Source organism: Thalassophryne amazonica, chromosome 3 (assembly GCF_902500255.1).
Source record: "Thalassophryne amazonica chromosome 3, fThaAma1.1, whole genome shotgun sequence".
Classification (NCBI taxonomy): Eukaryota; Metazoa; Chordata; class Actinopteri; order Batrachoidiformes; family Batrachoididae; genus Thalassophryne; species Thalassophryne amazonica.
This window is the reverse complement of record NC_047105.1, coordinates 497,192-520,769: the sequence shown is the minus strand read 5'-3', so window position 1 is coordinate 520,769 and position 23,578 is coordinate 497,192. Positions and strand designations below refer to the sequence as shown.

Here is a 23,578-nt window from a genome sequence, read left to right as displayed (position 1 = left end):
GCCCGTCAAAATCCCGCGGTTCCTCCTTAGCCAGTAGGTGCTCCTTAAGGACCGGGGACAGCCCACTTATAAAGGCGGCGCGGAGCGCAACGTTATTCCAGCCGGACCTCGCTGCCGCGATGCGGAAGTCGACTGCATACTCGGCTGCGCTACGGCGCCCCTGTCTCATCGACAGCAGCACGTTTGAAGCGGTCTCGCCTCTGTTGGGATGATCAAACACTTGTTTGAACTCCCGTACAAACCCAGTATAAGACGTTAGGAGCCGTGAGTTCTGCTCCCAAAGCGCCGTAGCCCATGCGCGTGCCTCTCCTCGAAGCAGATTAATAACATAAGCTACCCTGCTAGCGTCTGATGCGTACATGACAGGGCGCTGTGAAAAGACGAGCGAACACTGCATGAGGAAGTCCGCGCACGTCTCGACACAGCCCCCGTACGGTTCCGGAGGGCTTATGTATGCTTCAGGGGACGGTGGGGGGGTTCGTTGAACGACCAGTGGTACGTCTGATTCAGGCCCAGGACCAGCCAGAGGAGGAGCTGCAGCAGCGCCCTGATCGTGCGCTTCCACCCTGGCGGCGAGAGCCTCCACTCTCCGATTAAGGAGGACATTCTGCTCGGTCACTAAATCCAACCGAGCCGTGAAGGCGGTTAAGATCTGCTGCAGCTCACTCAACACGCCTCCCGGCTCTTCCATTGGCCGTTCACGCTCGAGCTGACGCCCCTCGGAATCCATGACGATTGGCCGAGAAATCCTGTTGGGAAGGTGTCGTAGCACGGACCCACAACAGGGGGCGCAAATGAACGGACAATGAGTAAGCCAAAAGGTAACAATTTAATGTTGTGACAATACACAACTAAATATACAGAAATTGCAAAGTCAATTAACACCAGGTGACGTGTGGGCAGGCTCGAAGATAGAAGACCCCGATGAGAGAGAGGCCGCGTCCCACACGGCCTCCACCACCAACGGTCTAAAGAACACCGGAGCCGCCAAGTCCCGAGTCCCCAGGTGACCTCTGTCTTCGGCTGTCGAACCTGGTACTGCTGGCAAAAAGCAGAGACAAGATGAATGAGTGTAAGCCCTTACACTCAGTGGTCTACAGTCTGTACACAGTCAGGAGGAGGACCTCCACCTCCGAATCACACACTCGTGCAGCTCTTTGTTTAACCACTTATCTGTGGCGCAGTCGTCGTCGTCACGCCACACGCCAATTCCCCAGATAAGGGCGAACACCACAGGATACCGGCTGCAACAGAAGTTCAGAAATTACTCAACGATATGAGTCAGCAGAGAAAATTACCTCTCGGTAGTCGATTTCTCGGCGGGGAGGTGGAGTTGCAGTCCGGCTTAAGTACTGGTGTAGATGAGTGACAGCTGGTGTGATGAGTGACAGCTGTCACTTCCTCTGGGTCTGGCGCCCTCTCGTGCTTGGAGCCCGCACTCCAAGCAGGGCGCCCTCTGGTGGTGGTGGGCCAGCAGTACCTCCTCTTCAGCGGCCCACACAACAAATACAGGGAGGCACCTACTGCCTAAATCCAAATAAATGAAAAAAACTTCACTAAAAGGCGCGAAACATAAATAATCCGTGGCCTTTGGTCTTTTAGTGTTTTCAACAGAGGACCAGCTGCTGAGTCCCTGTTTCTAGCTCTTTTGGAGGTCAGTTACAGCAAAACATAATAATAATGAAAAGAAACCACGGGTCTCACCGTGCCTACCTTAGTTGAATAAACCCAAACATAACATATAAAGGTGCATTTTACTAATTTACATTTATTAGCAGTCGTTTCCCTGAAAACAGTGTCCTCAATGAGCAAAAAAAGGCATCATGACCTTCATACTGTTCCTGAGTTTTAGAAAAAGAAAAATCTAACGGCCATATCACCCTACTTTTTAATATTTTTCTGTTTCAAGAAAACACTGCCCACAAACTAATTAGGACTAACTCTCAGAATCATCACGTTCAGCTAACATCTAACATCTTCTCACCTTAAATGTTGCTATGTAGGAAAAAAGTGCATCTACATTTTCTGGACTGAGGGTGGCGCCTCTCCTCACGTTTTACAAACACCGTCACACTCGACTCTTCTGAAGTTCAGTAAGATTTGCGACTTCCCTGCCAGTTCTGTGAGAGCTTAATAGAAAAGTCGTTGTTTCCGACTTTGTGTTGCAAATCACTTTTTAACACACTGGACTCTCCGCTGGTGTTTGCGTCGTCCATTCATTGCTCTTCTTATTTGAATTCAGGCGGAATGCAGCAGCCAGAAACACTGTTGGCTTCTTTTTTGACTTGTGTCACAGTGTAGGCTTATTGAAAGAAAACTACAGAATGGCAGCACTGGTCCTTTGTTTTCTTTCTTTTTTTTTCCCTATTAGTTGGTTCCTGCCTTAGTTTGAGGCAGAAATTTAACATTTGGGTGTCAAAAAAAAAAAAAAAAATCAGGGTATCCAAAATTTTAGGCACCGACCAGCGTCGCACATACCCAGCTTGTGGTAGGAGGGGGGTCTGGGGGCCTCCTCCATAACAATTTTGAAAAAAATAGTTCCTCGAGTACCCCAGCGTACATGAACCAGTTTTAAAGACGGAGCAGATTTCCACACTTCCAAAATATCAAAAAGACCACAAAATAAATAAATAAATAAATATTTGGGATCAGTCTACGTCAGGGGTCTGCAACCTTTACTGTCAAAAGAGCCATTTTTGTCCCATCTTCCACAAATAAAATTCTTCTCGAGCCACAAAACATTTCACCTTTAAAATGAATGAATGAATGAAAAGATTAACACAGCTTATAATGTTTTTCTATATACAGTTCAATTATATATATTTTTGTTTTGTTTTGTTTTTTACAATCTCAATTCAGGATATGAAAAATGTGGTGGTGATGGACACATAATGATCCTGACATTTACTTTGACTTTTGACTTCTATTTCTGTGAGTGCAGACTGTATGAAACCAACATATTTCATGTTTTGTGTGGTCAGCTTTATTTTTTTTTTATTTATTGGAAATATAAATGTGTGTCAGGTAGGCAGTTCTCAAAAACTAAATGTCCACGCTGGAAGAAGACAAGTGAGGGAAGCCACCAAGACACAACTCTGGAAGAACGTTTGGCTTCTGTGGGTGGAGAAAATGGGAATAGTCCAACATTTTTTATTTTTATCTTCATTTTAACATACAGTCCCGACTTTTTCTGATTTGTGGTTGTTTTCTGTCCCATTTCTGAAATTACAGAAAAAGTGTGAAATTAAACAAAAAGTGTGAACATTTTTTGTTTTGTTTTTTTCAAACTTTGTAGAACAAACACAAACACCAAACTCTTATGAAGAAGGAAAAAATACACAAACGTGCAGGAAAAACTGAACAATGCAGACTGATTTGACTCTCGTGATTTCTGAAAATAATAAGAGGTAACTTACTTTGAAATAAATGAAACACAGAGCTGCAGACTAATAACGTTACAGCATAACTGGACAGATCTGGCAACTTGTTTCTGGCTGATTGTTTGCTGTTGTGACTAGAGGTGGGCGATACCAGGAATTTTGGTATTGATCCGATATCAAGTAAATACAGGCCCAGATACCGATACGTTTTCATATTTAAGCGTCATAGATCCAAAGGACCCAAAAGACCGAGGATAGAATTTTTCCAAACATTGCACGTCACAACAAAATACTTTATTATCACAATCAATATTTTTGTTTAAAAAAATGTCACTCAGCACAACTTAAAACGAAATCTCCTGAGGTAGAGGGCTGACAAACCACAACACAAGGGTGCGCTGCTGCGTGTCGTGTGACACAGGCAGCGCTGCTCTTACACACAGAGAGCAGACTCTGATGAATCTGTGTGCGCAGCAGTAAGTGCGTGCGGGAGAGAAAAAAGCTTGAGTATCGATCTTTTTACACGAGGATGGTTCAATATCAATACCAGCCTTGGTATCTATATTATTGATATCAGGATCGATCCGCCCACCTCTAGTTGAGACGCTCTTCTGAACTTCACACGGTTGTATACGTTTCTCTTATTTCTGTTAGCACTCTTCTGGTTGTTAAGTGTATCTACTATGAACCTTATTTAACTACAGTCCTGTTATGAATTGCGAGCGGTTAGCATTCGCTAGTGGTTAGCAGTCACTAGCAGTTAGATTTCACTAGCTAGATCGACTCCCCCCTCCCCCGCCATTACTTTTATAGCTGTTTATTTTTTTTTTACCTGTTTAATACTTCTGATACTTTTTCAGTGTAACTGCTGTAAATTTTAGGTCATTATTTTACTCTTGTGTAAATCTTAGGAGCGGCTAGCATTTTTGCTAGCGGTTAGCTTGCATTAGCTAGTTTGACACCCCCTGTTTTTTTAATACTTCTGTTAGTTTTTTTTTTTTTAGCATAACTCGTGAATTTTAGCTTAGTACTTTACTCTTGTGTTAATCTTGGGAGTGGTTTACTTGTAGGAGGTTTTCTTTTTAACTGATCTTACAAGTCTAATACTTCTGCTTTTTTAACTGCTGTGAATTTTAATTCATTTATTTACAACATGTGAATCCTGTGTGAGCCTTAGGAGTGGTTAGCACACCCTCCATAAATCCTGCGTGATGTTGGAAGATAGGGTGGCTCTCTTAGAGAGCCGTGTCCGTAACTTAGAGCAGCTTCTTAGCTCAGTGGAGTGAGATGTTATGGGTACTCCAGATGAGGTTAGTGTTGGGCCGGCTAGCGAGCCCATTAGCATCAGCTTAGAAACGCCGGCTGTGGAGGACGGCTTTCGGACTGTGGCTAGGCGGAGGAAGCCCCGTAGGGCTTGGTGCCCGGTTGTGGTACCCCGATCACACCCGCCACTGCGAACTGTGAATCAGTTCTCCCCCTTGGAATTGCATGATGTGAATTCTCTGAGCCCACAAGTGACTTCCACTCCTGTTTCCAGGCCGAAACACCGGACTTTAGCGATAGGAGATTTTGTCACCCGCAAAGTCAGGTTACAGACACCGGCTGACGTTAAATGTATTCCTGGGGCCAGAGCTCCTGACAGTGCATCCCATCTTAGGGTGCTGACGCTGCAGAAGGAAAGACAGACTAAAGAACATGACATGAGATATAGTCACATAGTTATTCACGTCGGCACCAATGATGTCAGGATGAAGCACTCAGAAGTCACAAAAATGGACACAGAGAGGACTTATGACCTTGCCAGAAAGATGTTTCGGCATTGATTAATAGTCTCTGGTCCCCTCCCCTCCCGGGGTAATGATGAGGTGTTTAGCAGGCTGACATCTTTAAATAGGTGGCTGGTGCAATTTTGTAGACAGCAAGGCTTTAGCTTTATTGATAACTGGCCTTCTTTCTGGGGCTGCCATGGCTTGCTGATGCCGGACAGCCTCCACCCTACTAGGGAAGGCGCCGCCATCTTGTCTGTGAACATAGATAGAGCTCCACAGGGAGGGGAACATTAGGAATTTACAGCAGGCCACGGAGCAGGTGATTAGAGACCCTGCAAGGCTTATCATAAATGTGGGTGTGGAATCCATTAGCTTAGCGGGGAAATTAGTGTAGAAAATCCACTATGGTGATAGTGCAGTTTATCTGCCAGGGAGGGAAATTCAACAAGTTGAGACTGTGGCCCGCTTCCGTAGACGTGTCCATCATAGAGGGATATGCTTTGCAAAACGTAATACCTTAGGGATATGCTTTGCAAACGTAATACCCATTACTACATTGGATGATGTTGAAATTGAGGATGGCCCAGTGGTTGTTCCAGCAATAGCAAAGATTTTGTGTCTGCTACCTACAACTCGTGAGGAATGTCTCAAACCTAAACCTGCTTCTAGGCATCTTATATATGCTACTCTGGAACCACCCCTAAATCCAAACAGTCCAACCATCAACCCCACTGAGGTCCTCAGACTGGGTCTGCAGTTGGGATATTTATCAATCTAAAAAAAGTGTTTGCCACTATTGATCATCAAATTTTAATATACAAATTACAGAGGTATGGCATTAGAGATGTGGCTTCACAGTGAGTTGAAAGCTATTTAAGAAACAGGCAACAGTTTGTGAAGCTGGGTGAGAATTGCTCCTCATGTCTGGACATTCCCTGTGGTGTTCCACAGGGGTCAGTATTGGGACCAAAATTTTTCATCTTGTACATCACTGACTTGTGTAGTGTATCTAAATTATTGAAGCTACTGTTGTTTGCAGATGACGCAAATATTTTTTTATCAGATGGTAATTTACAAAATTTATTGAAGAATGTTGCATCAGAAATAAAAAAATTACAAACTTGGTTTAACAGGAACAAATTATCTCTAAATTTAAGCAAAACAACTATGATGATATTTGGTAATAAGAAGATAAATGTTGAAATAAAGCTTGTGTTAGATGGCTGCAATATAGAGTGGGTTAAAGAAACAAAGTTCTTAGGAGTATTGGTCGATGAAAAGCTTTCTTGGAAACCACACATCAAATATGTGCAATCTAAACTTGCAAGAAGCATCGGAGTGTTAGCTAAAGCAAGATATGTGCTTGACAAAAATCATTACATTTATTGTATTGTTCACTGGTTTTACTCTATTTAAGTTACTGTGCCGAAGTGTGGGGGAACAACTATAAAACGGCTTTACATCCCTTGGTATGTGTTGTGAAGGTGTAGGAACACGGACCCACAACAGGGGGCGTTAAATGAATGGACAATGGATAAGCCAAACAGTAACAATTTAATGTTGTGAAGTGCACAATGGAATACAGACAAATACAGTTTTGGTACCACAGACAATTAAATGTTGACTGACATGTGGGCAGGCTTGAGGATAGGAGACGTCCGTCCTGAACCGAGTCGGATCCCACACGGCCTTCACCGCCAACGGATCTGAAGAACACCGGAGCCGCCAAGTCCTGGATCCCCAGGTGGCCACCGTCTCCAGCTATCAGACCAGGTACTGCTGGCAGAGAACAGAAACAGTTTTGATGAGTGTGAGTTCGCACACTCAGTAATCCCACCGTCTGTGTTCTTTAGGGAGGGAGCACCTCCACCTCCAGTCACACACTCGTGCAGCTCCTGTCTAACCACTTATCTGGTTGGGGTGTGAAGCGAAGCCGTCGCTGATCACACCAAACTCCAATCCCACAGATAAGGCAACACCACAGGAAAGCGGCTGCAAAAAGAGTTCAAACTAAGACACAGTTTTAAGTCAGCAGAGAAATTACCTCTTCTAGTGGCTGTTTTCTCGGCGAGGAGGTGGAGTTGCAGTCCGGCCTTTATGGTGATGTTGATTAGTTGGCTGAGTGACAGCTGGTGCTGATGATGTGTGACAGCTGTCACTCCCAGTGGCTCCGACGCCCTCTCGTGCTTGAAGCCCGCACTTCAAGCAGGGCGCCATCTGGTGGTGGTGGGCCAGCAGTACTGTTGTGTGGGCCGCTGAAGAGGAGGTACTGCTGGCCCACCACCACCAGAGGATGCCCTGTCTGGAGTGCAGGCTCCAGGCACCAGAGGGCGCTGCCGCCTCACAGGAGCAGCCGGGGTGACAGCTGTCACTTATCGCCTACAACAGCTGTCACCAATCATCTGATCAGCAGTGGTATATCAGCAGGACGACATCTCCACCTCTTTGCCGAGATATCGCTCTACCGAGGAGGTAACGTACTCAGCCGACTTTGTTGTCTTCCTGACAGGAATACATGTTACTTTGTGTGTTGGATAGCAGATATTTTGTTTCCTTTTTTCCGACGAGAGGTGGAGGTGGTTTTCCACCATACATGTTGCTGGGTGCAGACGCATCCACATCTAACTGTTTTTGTTCCTCGCCAGCAGTACCAGATCCGACAAGCGGAGGCAGTGGCCGCTTATGCAGTCAACTTCCGCATCGCGGCTGCGAGGTCCGGCTGGAATAACGTTGCGCTCCGCGCCGCCTTCATAAACGGACTGTCGTTGGTTCTGAAGGAGCAGCTGGTAGCTAAGGAGGAACCGCGGGATTTAGATGGGCTTATCGATCTCGTTATACGGTTAGACAATCGGTTGGAGGAACGCCGTCGGGAGCGAGGCGAAGGACGTGACCGGATACGCGCCGCCCCTCTCCCTTCCGGGTTCGAAAAGGGGCCGCCCTCCCCACGCTCCACAGCCGCAGCGCTTTGTGGGGCAACAGCTCCCCCTGCTGACGTTGTTAGGGAAACGCACAGGGCCAAAATGGGGAGGCTGATCCGTGGAGAGTGTTTTCTCTGCAGCTCAACTGAGCACACACAGAGAAACTGCCCCAAACGGCCAAAACGACAACACTCGCCCTTAGAGACTGGGCTAAGGGGGGGTCAAAACATTCAAGTGAGACACACACAAATTGCCACACGACTCCCAGTCACAATCCTGAGCGGGGATTTAACCCTTCAAGCCCGAGCACTGGTGGACACGGGGTCAGAAGGGAATCTGCTAGACAGCAGATGGGCAAGGGAGGTAGGGCTCCCTCTGGTGGCGCTTCCTTCGCCGTTGCAGGTGCGGGCACTAGATGGCACCCTCCTCCCTTTACTCACACACAAGACACCACCAGTAACTCTGGTGGTGTCTGGAAACCACCGGGAGGAGATTGAGTTTTTTGTAACTCCTTCTACCTCCCGCGTGATTTTGGGCATCCCATGGATGTTGAAGCACAATCCCCGGATTGATTGGCCGTCTGGGGTGGTGGTTCAGTGGAGCGAAACCTGCCATCGGGGGTGTTTAGGATCCTCGGTTCCTCCCGGTTCACAGGCTAAGGAGGAGGTCAAAGTCCCTCCCAATCTGACGGCAGTGCCAGTTGAGTACCACGATCTTGCTGACGTCTTCAGTAAGGATCTGGCACTCACCCTTCCCCCGCACCGTCCGTACGATTGTGCCATTGATTTGGTTCCAGGCGCTGAGTTCCCGTCCAGCAGGCTGTACAACCTCTCACGACCTGAGCGCGAATCAATGGAGACCTACATCCGGGACTCACTAGCTGCCGGGCTGATCCGGAACTCCACCTCCCCGATGGGGGCAGGTTTCTTTTTTGTGGGCAAGAAAGATGGCGGACTTCGTCCATGTATTGATTACAGGGGGCTGAATGAGATTACGGTTCGCAACCGATACCCGTTGCCATTGTTAGATTCCGTGTTCACCCCCCTGCATGGAGCCAAAATCTTTACTAAGCTGGAGCTTAGAAATGCGTATCACCTGGTTCGGATCCGGAAGGGAGACGAATGGAAGACGGCATTTAACACCCCATTAGGTCACTTTGAGTACCTGGTCATGCCGTTCGGCCTCACCAACGCCCCCGCAACGTTCCAAGCCTTGGTTAACGACGTCTTGCGGGACTTCCTGCACCGATTCGTCTTCGTATATCTGGACGATATTCTCATCTTTTCTCCGGATCCTGAGACCCATGTCCAGCATGTACGTCAGGTCCTGCAGTGGTTGTTAGAGAACGGACTGTTTGTGAAGGGCGAGAAGTGCGAGTTTCACCGCACGTCTTTGTCCTTCCTGGGGTTTATCATCTCCTCTAACTCCGTCGCCCCTGATCCGGCCAAGGTTGCGGCGGTGAGAGATTGGCCCCAACCAACAAGCCGTAGGAAGCTGCAACAGTTCCTCGGCTTCGCTAATTTCTATAGGAGGTTCATTAAGGGCTACAGTCAGGTAGTTAGCCCCCTGACAGACCTGACCTCTCCAAAAGTCCCCTTCACCTGGTCGGATCGGTGCGAAGCCACGTTCAAGGAGTTGAAACGACGGTTCTCTACTGCGCTGGTTTTGGTGCAGCCCGACCCTAGCCGCCAGTTCATGGTTGAGGTGGACGCCTCTGACTCAGGGATAGGAGCCGTGCTGTCCCAGAGCGGAGAGACCGATAAGGTACTTCACCCGTGTGCCTACTTTTCACGCAGGTTGACCCCGGCTGAACGGAACTATGACGTCGGCAATCGAGAACTCCTTGCGGTGAAAGAGGCTCTTGAAGAGTGGAGACATCTGTTGGAGGGAACGTCCGTGCCATTCACGGTTTTCACTGACCACCGGAACCTGGAGTATATTAGGACCGCCAAGTGGCTGAACCCCAGGCAAGCCCGCTGGTCACTGTTCTTTCGGCCGTTTTGACTTCCGGATCACCTACCGCCCCGGGACCAAAAACCAGAGATCGGATGCCTTGTCCCGGGTGCATGAAGACGAAGTCAAAACGGAGTTGTCGGATCCACTGGAACCTATCATCCCGGAGTCCGCTATCGTGGCCACCCTCACCTGGGACGTAGAGAAAACCGTCTGGGAGGCCCTGGCACGGAGCCCGGATCCCGGAACTGGGCCGAAGAACAAACTTTACGTCCCACCAGAGGCCAGGGCTGCAGTCCTGGACTTCTGTCTCGGCTCCAAGTTCTCCTGTCATCCAGGGGTGCGTAGGACCGTGGCAGTTGTCCAGCAGCGCTTCTGGTGGGCGTCCCTGGAGGCCGACGTCCGGGATTATATCCAGGCCTGCACCACCTGCGCCAGGGGCAAGGCTGACCACCGCAGGGCATCGGGACTGCTCCAGCCGCTGCCTGTGCCTCATCGCCCCTGGTCCCACATCGGCCTGGATTTTGTCACGGGCCTCCCGCCGTCCCAGGGCAGCACCACCATCCTCACGATAGTGGACCGATTCTCCAAGGCGGCCCACTTTGTGGCCCTCCTGAAGCTCCCGACTGCCCAGGAGACAGCGGACCTCCTGGTCCACCACGTCGTCCGGCTGCATGGGATTCCAACAGACATCGTCTCCGATCGCGGTCCCCAGTTCTCCTCGCAAGTCTGGAGGAGCTTCTGCCGGGAACTGGGGGCCACGGTGAGTCTCTCGTCCGGGTATCATCCTCAGACCAACGGGCAAGCAGAACGGGTGAATCAGGAGGTGGAACAGGCCCTGCGCTGTGTGACGGCCGCGCACCCGGCGGCCTGGAGTACCCATTTGGCCTGGATCGAGTATGCCCATAACAGCCAGGTGTCTTCAGCCACCGGCCTCTCCTCTTTTGAGGTGTGTCTGGGGTATCAGCCCTCGTTGTTTCCGGTGGTTGAGGGAGAGGTCAGTGTGCCCTCGGTCCAGGCCCACCTGCAGAAGTGCCGTCGGGTGTGGTGCGCCGCCCGTTCTGCTTTGCTAAAGGCCCGGACGAGGGCAAAAGCCCATGCAGACCGTCGGCGGACCCCGGCCCCTGCGTATCGGCCAGGGCAGGAGGTGTGGTTGTCCACAAAGGACATTCCCCTAAAAGTGGACTCCCCCAAACTACAGGACCGTTACATCGGCCCCTTCAAAATCCTTAAGGTCATCAGTCCAGCCGCAGTGAGGCTTCAGCTTCCGGCCTGGAAAACAGGATGGATCCGCAGTGAGGCCGGAAGCTGAAGCCTCACTGCGGATCCATCCTGTTTTCCATGTGTCCCGGATAAAGCCGCATCACACCTCACCCCTCTGTGCTCCGGGTCCGGCGCCGCCTCCTGCCCGGATCATCGATGGCGAGCCGGCTTGGACTGTGCGCCGGCTCTTGGATGTCCGTAGGATTGGCCGGGGCTTCCAGTATTTGGTGGACTGGGAGGGGTACGGACCCGAAGAACGCTCCTGGGTGAAGAGGAGCTTCATCCTGGACCCGGCCCTCCTGGCCGATTTCTACCGCCGCCACCCGGACAAGCCTGGTCGGGCGCCAGGAGACGCACGTTGAGGGGGGGGTCCTGTTGTGTGGGCCGCTGAAGAGGAGGTACTGCTGGCCCACCACCACCAGAGGGTGCCCTGTCTGGAGTGCGGGCTCCAGGCACCAGAGGGCGCTGCCGCCTCACAGGAGCAGCCGGGGTGACAGCTGTCACTTATCGCCTACAACAGCTGTCACCAATCATCTGATCAGCAGTGGTATATCAGCAGGACGACATCTCCACCTCTTTGCCGAGATATCGCTCTACCGAGGAGGTAACGTACTCAGCCGACTTTGTTGTCTTCCTGACAGGAATACCTGTTACTTTGTGTGTTGGATAGCAGATATTTTGTTTCCTTTTTTCCGACGAGAGGTGGAGGTGGTTTTCCACCATACGTGTTGCTGGGTGCAGACGCACCCACATCTAACTGTTTTTGTTCCTCGCCAGCAGTACCAGATCCGACAAGCGGAGGCAGTGGCCACCTGGGAGTTCGGGACTTGGCGGCTCCAGTGTTCCCGGGGTTCGGTGGCGGAGGAAATCGTGTGGTTCCGGTTCTGCTTTGGACAGACGTCTCTTATCTTCGAGCCTGCCCACGCGACACATTTTTGTGAATTGACTTCATTGACTATTATTGTAATCTGCTGTGTTTGTTGTGCTTATTCACAACAGTAAAGTGTTGTTATTTGACTTCCTCCATTGTCCGTTCATTTGCGCCCCCTGTTGTGGGTCCGTGTCACTACACTTTCCCAACAAGTACCTCCTCTTCAGCGGCCCACGTCTTCAAAAAAGAGCCATTAGGATTATGCATAATGTCAGCTTCAGGAGCCACACAAATCACCTGTTTCTTGAATCTAAAATACTGACATTTTTGGATCTGGTAGAATACTTAACTGTAAGTATAATTTATAAAGCACAAAATAATAGTTTGCCTGATAATGTTCAAAAACAGTTTTTGGAGAGAGAAGGGGAATACAATCTGAGAGGTGCACTAAAATTCAAACATGCCAGAAACTACCAGAAAGTCACTACCAGAAAGAGTTTTTGTGTCTCAGTCTGTGGTGTGAAGCTCTGGAACTCAATTAGTGAAGCGCTGAGAGGGTGTCCAGACATGAGAAGGTTTAAAAAGAAGTTTAAAGAGGTGATTCTGTCATGATACAGTGAAGCAACTAAGAGCTAATACATTTTCGAGAGTTGAGCAATAGAAGAAACCCTGTTGCACTTGTCTTATTAAATGATGCAAATGAATGTTGGAATTTCTTATGAGGTCTGTTAGAAAACTATCCGACCTTTTTATTTTTTTCAAAAACTATATGGATTTGAATCATGTACGCTTGCATCAGCCAAGCTTGAACCTTCGTGTGCATGCGTGAGTTTTTTCACGCGTGTCGGTTGTGTCATTCGCCTGTGGGCAGGCTTTGAGTGAGCACTGGTCCACCCCCCTCGTCGGATTTTCATTGTCAGGGAAATGGCTGAGCTATTGGAGCAGCGCTGAATCAAATTTTTCCAGAAACTGTGAGAGACAGCCAGGTGGAAACCATTCGGAAGATTCAGACGGCTTTCGGTGAGGATACACTGGGCGTCACACAGATTAAGGAGCATTACAACCGGATTAAAGACAGCCCACAGCGGTGGAGGGCGCGCCGCGCTCCGAGCGGCCATCAACAGGCTGAAACGACCAGATTGTTTCCAAAGTGAAGGCTGTGTTGATCCGGGACGTCGTCTGACTACCAGAGAAATTGCAGAAGAGGTGGACATCAGCACTTTTGCGGCACATTCCGCTGTTACAGGAGATTTTGTAATGAAAGACGTGCGGAGGAATTGATTGATGGTGCCATCACAGATGTGTAAATTGTCCATGTCATGGGCACTAACACACCCCCATACCATCACAGATGCTGGCTTTTGAACTTTGTGCTGGTAACAATCTGGATGGTCTTTTTCCTCTTTTGTCCAGAGGACACGACCCCATGATTTCCAAAAACAATTTGAAATGTGGACTCATCAGACCACAGCACACTTTTCCACTTTGTGTCTGTTCATTTCAAATGAGCTTGGGCCCAGAGAAGGCGGCGGCGTTTCTGGATGTTGTTGATGTTTGGCTTTCGCTTTGCATGGTAGAGTTTTAACTTGCACTTGTAGATGTAGTGACGAACTGTGTTAACTGACAATGGTTTTCTGAAGTGTTCCTGAGCCCATGTGGTAAGATCCTTTACACAATGATGTTTGTTTTTAATGCAGTGCCGCTTGAGGGATCGAAGGTCACAGGCATTCAATGTTGGCTTTCGGCCTTGCCGCTTACATGTAGAAAGTTCTCCATATTCTCTGAATCTTCTGAGTATATTATGGACTGTAGATGATGGAATCCCTAAATTCCTTGTGATTGAATGTTGAGAAACAATGTTCTTAAACTGTTGGACTATTTTTTCATGCAGTTGTTCACAAAGTGTTGATCCTCACCCCATCTTTGCTTGTGAATGGCTGAGCCTTTTGGGGATGCTCCTTTTATACCCAATCATGACACTCACCTGTTTCCAATGAACCTGTTCACCTGTGGAATGTTCCAAACAGGTGAGCATTCATCAACTTTCCCAGTCTTTTGTTACCACTGTCCCAGCTTTTTAGAAATGTGTTGCAGGCATCCATTTCAAAATGAGCAAATATTTGCACAAAAACAATAAAGTTTATCAGTTTGAACATTAAATATCTTGTCTTTGTGGTGTATTCAATTGAATATAGGTTGAAGAAGATTTGCAAATCATTGTATTCTGTTTTTATTTACATTTCACACAACATCCCAACTTCATTGTAATTGGGGTGGTCAAAAAAAAATCTTAAAATGGTAGGTATGCCCTGGTTCTCCTTCAGGAACACGGTCGGTCAGTGTCTGGTGCTGCTGGGTCTTCTGCAAGCTTTGCAGTGTGACTGCATAGATGTGTGTGGGGGACGACGGTAGAGAAGAAGTCACTGGAAGCTTTTCGTCAGGAAGCTTGGCACACAGATTTCTGGAATGATGGAATCGCAGCTCAGGACCATTGTGACACGAGTCCTTCCTCTCCATGGAAATGAATATCATGTGATGTGATGGCATCTGTTGCTCTCGGTGGGGTGCAAGTCACCTACTGTGGTATCCAGAAGAGTGCCCGTGGGCAACGTGCAGGAGATTTGTTCTGTACTTTTATTACTCTGATGCTGTGCACATGTGACTCTTTGTCTCCTGATGCATTCGACTCCGTTATTTGTATGACTTAATGAGTTCAGATTTAAGGCCCCCGACACTTGCATGACTTTGATTCATGCACCTGTATGCAGTGTGTCGTACTGGTGAGTAAACTCGCTGTGAACCGGTGTAGACTTAACGTGAGATGTGTGCCGCCATGTGCAAGGGTGCAAAGAGAATTTTGAAAAATCTCACAGATCAAAGCCGTCCAACAAATGTGAAATGGCTCTGACTTTTGTGCGATCTACTCGCCAACACTACGTGTTGATGCACGTTGATGCTTGATAGTGCATGAGCACATGCGTGCATGAGCTCATCAAGTCGAGTAAAGAAAAAGTGAACAGTGTGAGTGATTGCGTCAGCACACCATATCAGAGTGCAGCTTGTCTGAACAATTATAACAAGATTTTAAATCCATCATAAACATACTTGTACAGCTGCACATAAGAAGGAAAGAACATGCTGTTTTACCAAGCCATGACAGTGTAAACATGACAAATAATTACCTTTTTAGATGGCTCCAAATGCGTTCTCCACCTCGTTCAGCATGCGCGTGAGAAAAGCAGCAGCTGGAGCGCTCCTCTGTGATTCCAGAAGCGATTAGAGGTGTTTTCAACAGCTAACTCAGACAGAAAATGATTAATCCCCTACGAAATAATTATTTTATATACACAGTGTCCAGCACACAGCGCATGGCAACCAGTGGAACAAAGCACGGCATCCAGCTGGGAACACAGTGGGTGGGATCATCACGACGATGTGCGTGCAAGTGTGCGGATCAAAGCTGCGCAAGTGTCAGGGGTTCCTTTAGACTGGTGGCGGTCTCATTACTGTATCTCTGATCAGATGAAGTTGCAAGGATTTTGTGAGTTCCGGAGCACAGCGGTGTTTTGCTGTATCTGTTAATTTTGGCTCTCTGTTGGGACTGTTTACACAGAGACTGCTACCTGCTGCTTTGGACTTTGAACTAATAGTCTTTTTCAAGACTTTTTTACTTTTTTACCTTTTTATTTTATTTTTTTTTTACTTTTTTACTTGACTCTACTGGTGGTCGGCTCTCACTGCGGTATTGTATCACTTCTTGTTCCGGAGCACAGCGGTGTTTTTCTGTATCTGTTAGCTGTTTGATCTGCGCAGTTAGATTGATCTAGTTATCTAGATTACGATTTGTTTCCCAGTGTAATCTTTACGTGCCTTAACTAAAGCACTCCTTCTGCTGAATCACCTCTAAATTATTTACACATTATTCGCTTTGCGTGTTTTTAGGAATCCGCTAGCTTAGCGTAGCTACTAGCTCTTAGCCGATTTAGCATGGCGGCTTCTCCTGTCTCTCCCGCACTTTTCTGCTCTGGGTGTGAAATGTTTAGTTATTCCTCGGCCTCCTTTAGCAGTAATGGTACTTGTAATAAGTGTAGCTTATTCGTAGCTTTGGAGGCCAGGCTGGGCGAATTGGAGACTCGGCTCCGCACCGTGGAAAATTCTACAGCTAGCAAGGCCCCTGTAGTCGGTGCGGACCAAGGTAGCTTAGCCGCCGTTAGTTCCCCCCTGGCAGATCCCGAGCAGCCGGGAAAGCAGGCCGACTGGGTGACTGTGAGGAGGAAGCGTAGCCCTAAACAGAAGCCCCGTGTACACCGCCAACCCGTTCACATCTTTAAACCGTTTTCCCCCACTCGACGATACACCCGCCGAGGATCAAACTCTGGTTATTGGCGACTCTGTTTTGAGAAATGTGAAGTTAGCGACACCAGCAACCATAGTCAATTGTCTTCCGGGGGCCAGAGCAGGCGACATTGAAGGAAATTTGAAACTGCTGGCTAAGGCTAAGCGTAAATTTGGTAAGATTGTAATTCACGTCGGCAGTAATGACACCCGGTTACGCCAATCGGAGGTCACTAAAATTAACATTGAATCGGTGTGTAACTTTGCAAAAACAATGTCGGACTCTGTAGTTTTCTCTGGGCCCCTCCCCAATCAGACCGGGAGTGACATGTTTAGCCGCATGTTCTCCTTGAATTGCTGGCTGTCTGAGTGGTGTCCAAAAAATGAGGTGGGCTTCATAGATAATTGGCAAAGCTTCTGGGGAAAACCTGGTCTTGTTAGGAGAGACGGCAGCCATCCCACTTTGGATGGAGCAGCTCTCATTTCTAGAAATCTGGCCAATTTTCTTAAATCCTCCAAACCGTGACTATCCAGGGTTGGGACCAGGAAGCAGAGTTGTAGTCTTACACACCTCTCTGCAGCTTCTCTCCCCCTGCCATCCCCTCATTACCCCATCCCCGTAGAGACGGTGTCTGCTCCCAGACTACCAATAACCAGCAAAAATCTATTTAAGCATAAAAATTCAAAAAGAAAAAATAATATAGCACCTTCAACTGCACCACAGACTAAAACAGTTAAATGTGGTCTATTAAACATTAGGTCTCTCTCTTCTAAGTCCCTGTTGGTAAATGATATAATAATTGATCAACATATTGATTTATTCTGCCTAACAGAAACCTGGTTACAGCAGGATGAATATGTTAGTTTAAATGAGTCAACACCCCCGAGTCACACTAACTGTCAGAATGCTCGTAGCACGGGCCGGGGTGGAGGATTAGCAGCAATCTTCCATTCCAGCTTATTAATTAATCCAAAACCCAGACAGAGCTTTAATTCATTTGAAAGCTTGTCTCTTAGTCTTGTCCATCCAAATTGGAAGTCCCAAAAACCAGTTTTATTTGTTATTATCTATCGTCCACCTGGTCGTTACTGTGAGTTTCTCTGTGAATTTTCAGACCTTTTGTCTGACTTAGTGCTTAGCTCAGATAAGATAATTATAGTGGCGATTTTAACATCCACACAGATGCTGAGAATGACAGCCTCAACACTGCATTTAATCTATTATTAGACTCTATTGGCTTTGCTCAAAAAGTAAATGAGTCCACCCACCACTTTAATCATATCTTAGATCTTGTTCTGACTTATGGTATGGAAATAGAAGACTTAACAGTATTCCCTGATAACTCCCTTCTGTCTGATCATTTCTTAATAACATTTACATTTACTCTGATGGACTACCCAGCAGTGGGGAATAAGTTTCATTACACTAGAAGTCTTTCAGAAAGCGCTGTAACTAGGTTTAAGGATATGATTCCTTCTTTATGTTCTCTAATGCCATATACCAACACAGTGCAGAGTAGCTACCTAAACTCTGTAAGGGAGATAGAGTATCTCGTCAATAGTTTTACATCCTCATTGAAGACAACTTTGGATGCTGTAGCTCCTCTGAAAAAGAGAGCTTTAAATCAGAAGTGTCTGACTCCGTGGTATAACTCACAAACTCGTAGCTTAAAGCAGATAACCCGTAAGTTGGAGAGGAAATGGCGTCTCACTAATTTAGAAGATCTTCACTTAGCCTGGAAAAAGAGTCTGTTGCTCTATAAAAAAGCCCTTCGTAAAGCTAGGACATCTTTCTACTCATCACTAATTGAAGAAAATAAGAACAACCCCAGGTTTCTTTTCAGCACTGTAGCCAGGCTGACAAAGAGTCAGAGCTCTATTGAGCTGAGTATTCCATTAACTTTAACTAGTAATGACTTCATGACTTTCTTTGCTAACAAAATTTTAACTATTAGAGAAAAAATTACTCATAACCATCCCAAAGACGTATCGTTATCTTTGGCTGCTTTCAGTGATGCCGGTATTTGGTTAGACTCTTTCTCTCCGATTGTTCTGTCTGAGTTATTCTCATTAGTTACTTCATCCAAACCATCAACATGTTTATTAGACCCCATTCCTACCAGGCTGCTCAAGGAAGCCCTACCATTATTTAATGCTTCGATCTTAAATATGATCAATCTATCTTTGTTAGTTGGCTATGTACCACAGGCTTTTAAAGTGGCAGTAATTAAACCATTACTTAAAAAGCCATCACTTGACCCAGCTATCTTAGCTAATTATAGGCCAATCTCCAACCTTCCTTTTCTCTCAAAAATTCTTGAAAGGGTAGTTGTAAAACAGCTAACTGATCATCTGCAGAGGAATGGTCTATTTGAAGAGTTTCAGTCAGGTTTTAGAATTCATCATAGTACAGAAACAGCATTAGTGAAGGTTACAAATGATCTTCTTATGGCCTCGGACAGTGGACTCATCTCTGTGCTTGTTCTGTTAGATCTCAGTGCTGCTTTTGATACTGTTGACCATAAAATTTTATTACAGAGATTAGAGCATGCCATAGGTATTAAAGGCACTGCGCTGCGGTGGTTTGAATCATATTTGTCTAATAGATTACAATTTGTTCATGTAAATGGGGAATCTTCTTCACAGACTAAAGTTAATTATGGAGTTCCACAAGGTTCTGTGCTAGGACCAATTTTATTCACTTTATACATGCTTCCCTTAGGCAGTATTATTAGACGGTATTGCTTAAATTTTCATTGTTACGCAGATGATACCCAGCTTTATCTATCCATGAAGCCAGAGGACACACACCAATTAGCTAAACTGCAGGATTGTCTTACAGACATAAAGACATGGATGACCTCTAATTTCCTGCTTTTAAACTCAGATAAAACTGAAGTTATTGTACTTGGCCCTACAAATCTTAGAAACATGGTGTCTAACCAGATCCTTACTCTGGATGGCATTACCCTGACCTCTAGTAATACTGTGAGAAATCTTGGAGTCATTTTTGATCAGGATATGTCATTCAAAGTGCATATTAAACAAATATGTAGGACTGCTTTTTTGCATTTACGCAATATCTCTAAAATCAGAAAGGTCTTGTCTCAGAGTGATGCTGAAAAACTAATTCATGCATTTATTTCCTCTAGGCTGGACTATTGTAATTCATTATTATCAGGTTGTCCTAAAAGTTCCCTAAAAAGCCTTCAGTTAATTCAAAATGCTGCAGCTAGAGTACTGACGGGGACTAGAAGGAGAGAGCATATCTCACCCATATTGGCCTCTCTTCATTGGCTTCCTGTTAATTCTAGAATAGAATTTAAAATTCTTCTTCTTACTTATAAGGTTTTGAATAATCAGGTCCCATCTTATCTTAGGGACCTCGTAGTACCATATTACCCCAATAGAGCGCTTCGCTCTCAGACTGCAGGCTTACTTGTAGTTCCTAGGGTTTGTAAGAGTAGAATGGGAGGCAGAGCCTTCAGCTTTCAGGCTCCTCTCCTGTGGAACCAGCTCCCAATTCAGATCAGGGAGACAGACACCCTCTCTACTTTTAAGATTAGGCTTAAAACTTTCCTTTTTGCTAAAGCTTATAGTTAGGGCTGGATCAGGTGACCCTGAACCATCCCTTAGTTATGCTGCTATAGACGTAGACTGCTGGGGGGTTCCCATGATGCACTGTTTCTTTTTCTTTTTGCTCTGTATGCACCACTCTGCATTTAATCATTAGTGATCGATCTCTGCTCCCCTCCACAGCATGTCTTTTTCCTGGTTCTCTCCCTCAGCCCCAACCAGTCCCAGCAGAAGACTGCCCCTCCCTGAGCCTGGTTCTGCTGGAGGTTTCTTCCTGTTAAAAGGGAGTTTTTCCTTCCCACTGTAGCCAAGTGCTTGCTCACAGGGGGTCGTTTTGACCGTTGGGGTTTTACATAATTATTGTATGGCCTTGCCTTGCAATATGGAGCGCCTTGGGGCAACTGTTTGTTGTGATTTGGCGCTATATAAAAAAAATTGATTGATTGATTGATTGATGTTAATTTTTCTTTTTGTGAGAATTGTCCTTTATTTTTTCTGGAGTTATAACTGTTGCTGTTTTTCCACAAACGTCAGCTTTGTTCTTCATGAATTTGCATTCTCATCTCTCAGGTGTTGTCTATGGAGCGGAAATTAGACTTTCTGGTCAACATTTACATCCAGCGGATGGGAATCCCTCAGGCTGAGACTGATGCTTATTTTGGTTCCAAAGAGCCGGACCCAGCGCCGCCTTACCACAGTCCAGTGGACCACCTGGACAAGAGCCAGTCCATAGTCAAGATCCTGCAGTCAGTGTCATGTTGGAACCAGCACACACCTCACGTTTACCTATAATCCCATATGTCTCATGGTGATTTTAATGTGCTTGCAGGGTGTTGCCTGGTGACCACATGGAGAAGAGCCGTGTTGCCACCAAGATGGTTCGCTCCAGCAGCTCCACCGCACACAGGAACTACAGTACTCCTACCTGCCCGCCCTCCACTTCCTGGCAGCCAGTGAGCTCCCAGTTCCATCAGCAAGCCCCACCCCATCCTCAGCACAGCCAGGGCAACACTCCAAGTCCACTGAGCGACAGATCTCTGGTTCGACTGCCACCTCCTCCTGCTGGGGAGAGACATAACGGCAGCAGATCAAACCGCCACAGCGCTGGAGATAGAGGAGGGGAAGGAGTGAACGGGACAGGGGGAGGAGGAGCAGAGGAGGTGAAGCCCGACAGTGATATGTCCCTATCTATCCCATCTGTGGACCATGAGGAACTAGAGCGCTCCTTCAGCGGCTTCTCCATCTCACAGTCCAGAGAAAACATGGATTTTCTCAACACCAGCTTCTACTCCTCCTCGGCCAACCTGGGAGACCACCAGGGAGGAGGAGCTGCCCGCTGTTCCGCTGTCCAGCCGTACATTGCTGAAGGAGAGTCAGACTCCGACTCGGAGCTGTGCGCTCCCTCACCGCACTCGGACGCCGCCTGGACTGGGGTCAAGTAGAGCTGCAAACAAACAAAAGAAGAGAAACCTGTTAATTTAAACACCAGCAAACTCACAGTCGACAAAGACAAACCCGCTTTTGGTTAATTTGGTTCAGCTATCGGGATCACATGACCTCATCCTATATGCAGACTTAGTCAGACCGAACTGATGGACCAAAAACCACAAGATCCCATCAAATCCCAAACATCAACCACCGTCACACCACAACCTGATCAGGATCAGCTCTGTAACTATGCCGACCCAGAACCAAAACCAAAGCTGAAACAGGACCAGTTCTCCTTCTGCTAATCTGTCTGGGGGTTTGTGTCTAATAAGAATCATGACAACATTCATACAAACGGAACATGAATTGAAAACAACAAAAGAAAAACAATAGGACAGGAAGGTTCGGTTTTCACAGGGAGTCCGGACTTTAGACATGCTGATAACAAAGACCAGTCACACGTCTCACTCTGGGCTACACCAAAGTGCATGACAGCTTGCAAGATGGGCCCACAACAGCAAATTAGCAGCTGAAGAGGAATTCTGACATCTTTGAACCTTGGCTCTGTTTCTATCCCACGGGGAGGCGATGGTCTGGTGGTTAAGCGTTGGGCTTCAGACCAGAGGATCCTCGATTCAAAACCTAGCCTGACTGGAAAACCTCTAAAGGTCCTTGGGCAAGGTCGTTAATCCCGTAGCCACTCCCAGTGTGTCATCATTGCCTTGCATAACAGCAGTCTCACAACGGTGTGTGTGTTTGTGTGAATGGGTGAATGTGAGGCATCAATGTAAAGCGCGTTGAGCTTCTGATGCAGATGGAAAACTGCTTATATAAATGAATTCCATTTACCATTTCCAGTTGTTTTGGGTTCAACATTTCACTCAGGACAAAACTGAGTTTATTGGGTCCAGCATTTAGTCTGAATATTAAATAGTCAGTGTTGGCACACGGGACACTGCTATAAACATCATAGGACAATGCTTTCACAGCCACTAAAACAGCATTAGACGTGTGGAGAATCATGGAGCATTTAGCTGCAAAGCGACACATGTACACATTTACCTCAGAAAATATGATAGAGAAAAAAAGGTATAAACCACTGCTTATAAAGGCAGCCGTTTACCTAAGCATTTTTTTAATAGGTGGAAAAAGTAAAAAATACTGTAAGTATAAAAAAGTATATAAAATTATAAAATGCTGTATGTAATAGAGATATAAATTGTGAAAAACTTGTGCAACTATGGACTGTTACAGTATGTAGGGCTGGGCGATATGACTTAAAATTCATATCACAACATAAATTGAATCCCTTCATGGTAACGGTATATATCACAATATAAACTTAAGTGTAAAAGTTATAAAGTGTTTCTGAATGGGTCATACAGTCCCTTTGCAAAGCTAAATTGATTAAAATAAACAAACAAATAAATACATAAAAAACAACAAAAACAGATATAATTAATTGTGAGCACCTGATTCTCTGACTTGTTAGACATGTATTTTTGTGCATTGGAATAACCTTATTTTGCCATTCCTGCTTCTGTCCAGCAGGAGGCAGTGTTTGTCTGCTTTTGGTGGCGTTTTGTCCAGAAAGACCTCAGACACGCCACCACGTGGGTTGATGATCCTGATTGGCTTATGTAGTGGAGTTCCACCAGTGATAGAGCAGAAGGTGTTTTTTTTCCCTCTGCTCTCCTGGGCGAGGTGGCGCTCTCAGCTCAGTTGAATGAGGAAATGTGAGACTGTTTACTACAGCTTTCTGCGCACCAAATATGACCATTAAATTCACAAAAAAAATTGCAGAAATTATTAACCATAATTAGATAGATAGACAAAGATTTATTGTCATTACAAGTGCAGTGAAATTTCTTCACACCCAATCACCTCAGACAAAAATACAATTAATCCACAATTATTACAAGTTGAATGTAATAATGGCACATGTCAGAATTAAAACAACTACACATATACATTTGATTGTTTGTGTACGCTAAATTTTGAAAAAGTCCATCTGAATTGAGGAAATGTGAGTGTGGGGGGGGGGGGGGGGGGGTGCACCGCAATGTCCCACACAGCCACGAGCTT

At 46.5% G+C, this 23,578-nt stretch overlaps 1 protein-coding gene across 1 annotated transcript in view; it reads left to right on the top strand.

Moving 5' to 3' along the window:
• The window catches only part of LOC117504783 (potassium voltage-gated channel subfamily KQT member 2-like), a 344,945-nt gene extending 323,367 nt beyond the window's left edge, over positions 1-21,578 (top strand). The window contains 2 exon segments of the mRNA XM_034164283.1: positions 20,636-20,811; positions 20,895-21,578. Coding sequence (XP_034020174.1) covers positions 20,636-20,811; positions 20,895-21,507 — 789 coding nt within the window. The 3' untranslated portion in view covers positions 21,508-21,578.
• Positions 21,579-23,578: the final 2,000 nt, after the last annotated feature.